The sequence below is a fragment of the Pygoscelis adeliae genome, unplaced genomic scaffold, assembly GCF_000699105.1.
Source record: "Pygoscelis adeliae isolate BGI_AS28 unplaced genomic scaffold, ASM69910v1 Scaffold52, whole genome shotgun sequence".
Lineage (NCBI taxonomy): Eukaryota > Metazoa > Chordata > Aves > Sphenisciformes > Spheniscidae > Pygoscelis > Pygoscelis adeliae.
Window position 1 is genome coordinate 21,431 of NW_008824285.1, and position 3,748 is coordinate 25,178.

Consider the following 3,748-nt stretch of genomic DNA (forward strand, 5'->3'; position numbering starts at 1 on the left):
AGCAGCTCAGCACAGAGAGAACTTGTTCAAGGACACACAGAAAGACAGTGTCAAAACCAGGTGTCCTGTGCTGCAAAGCTGCAGAACTGCACCAGCTCGACCATGCAGCCTCTCTAGACCAGCTCCCAGGGGCTCCAGCAGTTCCTGTGCTTCCTAATGGCACGGCGGCACAAAGCCAGCCCAGCAGAGCTCAGCATTATGTCCTCACCCTGCACATCATAGCCAAGCTTCTGACACAAGGCCAGTACTACTCATTATGTTCTTAGAGAGCTCTTAAGGACCTTATAAAAACAAGTGAGGTGAAACAAACGCATGCAACAAAGTGGCCTTTTGCAGATCACTTTATAAATGATTTGCATATGCAACATCAGCCAGATCCTCTAATTGAACAACCAGCAAACAAAAGTCTACAGTCCAAGTTTCCTTTATAAGGCATCGGTTTTTGCAAGCAACTGTTCTATATCAACTGTGTAAACAATAATAAATTGCATGTGTAAACTACTTTTCCCATCAACAGTCTGCCTGTGCCTGGCTCGGGAGCTGCTCCCCCGGGAAGCAGGAGGTTGGTCGCCTGGGATTGCGGACAGGATTAAGAGCAACCGTTTTACTAGCTCATGGCAATGGAATCAGTGAGCTCATCAGAGGAGCCTGAGCTTCCCAACCCAAAGGTAGGGGGGAAGGGAACAGTTATCCTCCTGGTCACCATTTATCTCCAGAAATAATCACCACACATCTGGGGGGCTGTGAGGGGGTGTTTAGTTTTTGAGATCCTCCAAAAACTCTCAGAGTGGGACCAAGATGCTGCATTCACTTAAAAACCAGCCATTTTGAGCACACCAAAACTCACACTGCAACTCCGAAGGCACTGTGTGCTCGAAGCCTCTGCCGGAGGCCTGCTCCATCGTTTGGGAAACAGTCTGGAGCCCCCACGCAGGCTTTAAATGCCAGGGGTTCCCCCGAGACCCTCCCTGAGCCAGCACCGCCAAGCTGCAGTGACATTCAGACTCCTGCAGATGCTTTTGCAGCCTCTCTTCCCATCCCCAGCAGGCTGTCGCGCAACCTCAACACTATGAGTATCACCTCGGGTCAGCATTTCAAACCGGCATCGCGGTAAGTGACTGCCCCAGTGAAAAGCACATCCACGTCCCTGCACTCTTTTCACCGATATCCCAAAGAAGAAGCAAAAGCAGTTAGACTGCTTTCAGCTTCTCTCACGTTACAGCATGTATGTACGTCTGGAGAAGACAGATGCACTGCAGTGCACCTCTTTGTAATACAGCATTTTTATCACACAAGCATAGGCAGAGCTATGTTGTTTCTGAAGAAATAACATAGTACACATACTGCAGCAGAAGTTTCATTAATTACAGTGATTGCTGGAAAAAAGGTATAAAAAAAAGCAGAGATAAACTTCCTGAAAATAACCCTTATATTCAGAGGCTACAGAAAGTACAGTGTCAATACCTCCTTGGCCTGAAAACAGGGGAGGGAAGGGCTGCTTCCTTCCCTGGAATGAACCACCAAAAGTACATACTCCAGCAAATCACTTCTCTACATTTGTCATTTCCAACCACACATTTCACTCGTATCCGGTCCTGAGCTCTTGTACGTCGCTGCTCTGCACTTGTTCTTCCCCACTGCCATCCAGAAGTGCCTTTATTAGTGGGGGATGTGACACTGTGACATTTGGACAGAGTTTTGGAGACTCTCTTAGGACACCCCCTACAGAAACAGCAGGGCATGGTTAATCTTGGAGTGCTCAGAAAGCGGCCTGCCTCCCCAAAAGCAGCTTGGAAGCAGAAGACAAAGGAGTGAATCATCATATGAAGCTAGCAAAACTGGGAGGGATTTCTGGGAAGAGTGCAACTCTGAGAGGCTTCCTCTTAGAGGAACGGCACTAAGAGAACACAATTTTCAACTCTCCAAATACTCTGACAGTTCTCCCCGTTTTCTGCTCTCCTTCCCTCCCTTCACTACCACCAGTTTGGGAGTTGGTTTCAGGCACAATGCCTTATTCTTCCCTTCCTTCTGGGCAAAATTCATCAGAGGAGGAGGGCGTGTTTGTCTTGATCAACAAAGTGCTTCCTATTACGACAACCTAAAATATAAGGGTAGGAAGGCACCACCTTGCTTTCTAGCGGAACTAAAGAGAGAAAAGCAGCCTTCACATTAACAGTTCAAACTTAATGCAAATAGCTTTCCCTTTAGCTTTCAGTTCTCTTTCCTTTTCCGGCAAAACCATACTTTCTCTCCCCATGTTTCAGTAGAGATCAAAGTGACAACAAGCCCGCTGATGTACAGAAGAGACGAGAGTTTGGTTTGTGGGATTCTCACCAGGACAAAACCGCTCCACGGTGGCTGAAAGCGCAGCACGCCCCTTCACTAGCACCCCCCAGAACAAAAGCATCCGTTACAGCAGGTATCTCCATTGCATTGACCCTCACCTTATAAAGAACCTACTTCCATGCTGACTGCCCCATGCAACGTTTCACGCATCACTAGCAACCCTCAAAGAGGGCACCAGACTAGTTAATCAAAAATCCAACGAAAGGGACAAGTGCAACAAAGCAGAAATTAGAACATGCGAAAGACAACCCTGCCCCAAATCTTCCTCCTGCAAAGGCTGCTGCTAGGGGACGGGCCTTTTTCTTTCCGACAAACACAAATCTTGAAAGATATATCCTTAATCCAATAACACATTGGCCACCTCAAGTCCCACCTAGCACCCAACGCTCCTTCTACTGACTGACACATTCAGACTTTACCTCACCCAGGGAAGAAAAATGTACTCAGTCTGACCTAATTAGCACAAGGCGAAATTCTAGCAAGGACAAGGCAGTCTGCAGCTATCGCAGCAGTCTAGATAAACACTAGGTTCCAGCATGCTGTGAAGGCATTATCAGATACGTTCCTGCAACCACATCGCTATTAAGATGCTACCCTCCAGTCAAGGTGGTTACTATCCATGAGAATTCATCCATACATTTCAGTACAAAGTAAAGGTGGTTTAATTCACGGCAATTAAAGAAAGGCGGAAGTGACAGCAAAAACCAAACCCAGATACTCAGCCGCTTTCCGCTTAAGTTGTTTGAAGACATTTATATTCTGTTTTCCTAAGATACGCTATTTTTTGTAGCTTTTTCTCCACCCCCCTTTGAGAAACTTCATTGCAACATAAGAAGTACGGTTCTCAAGCACAGTAGTTTGCAATAAATTTTTCAGTAACTTATAGGACTTCTTGTACTCAGGTGCTTCCCGCCACTGGCCAAGGCTGCTGTCTGAGTTGTGCTACACGTCACCACTGAGAATATGCTTATCATTCATTCTTGGGTGTAACACGAGTTGAGATTGTATTTCCAAGGAGAAAAAAACAATTGCATCCACTATATTTATCTTGTCTCATTAAAGACTGCCTTTAATTACCAAGCATCGGAGGCAACTAGGAAGATGTGAATCATCTTCCCCTCCCCGCCCCAAATCCAGAGTAGGAATTTCACACACGTTCCATAGCATGCGGGAGCTTGAAAACCATTGAAACGTGTTATAGCCGTTACGGCTCTCCAGACACTGATGTAAGCTGTTAGGGTGTTCACTCCCCGACAGGTAAGATCTGTATTCAGTAAAAGTCAAGCTGCATCTCCTGTCTTCATAGACCCTGGTGTGCCTGCAGATCGTTGGCTCAGTTACAGAAATACAGCACACGGCTACATCCAATCACCCCAGCTGTCACCCTTCTTTTACCATAACT

At 46.5% G+C, this 3,748-nt stretch overlaps 2 protein-coding genes across 2 annotated transcripts in view; one reads left to right on the plus strand and one right to left on the minus strand.

Moving 5' to 3' along the window:
* Positions 1–902, minus strand: part of ADAM9 (ADAM metallopeptidase domain 9) — a 22,314-nt gene extending 21,412 nt beyond the window's left edge. The window contains exon 1 of the mRNA XM_009318611.1: positions 848–902. Within this exon, the coding sequence (XP_009316886.1) occupies positions 848–902 (55 nt within the window). The remainder of the gene's footprint in view (positions 1–847) is intronic.
* Positions 903–1,069: 167 nt separating this feature from the next.
* Positions 1,070–3,748, plus strand: part of TM2D2 (TM2 domain containing 2) — a 15,041-nt gene continuing 12,362 nt past the window's right edge. The window contains exon 1 of the mRNA XM_009318612.1: positions 1,070–1,110. Within this exon, the coding sequence (XP_009316887.1) occupies positions 1,070–1,110 (41 nt within the window). The remainder of the gene's footprint in view (positions 1,111–3,748) is intronic.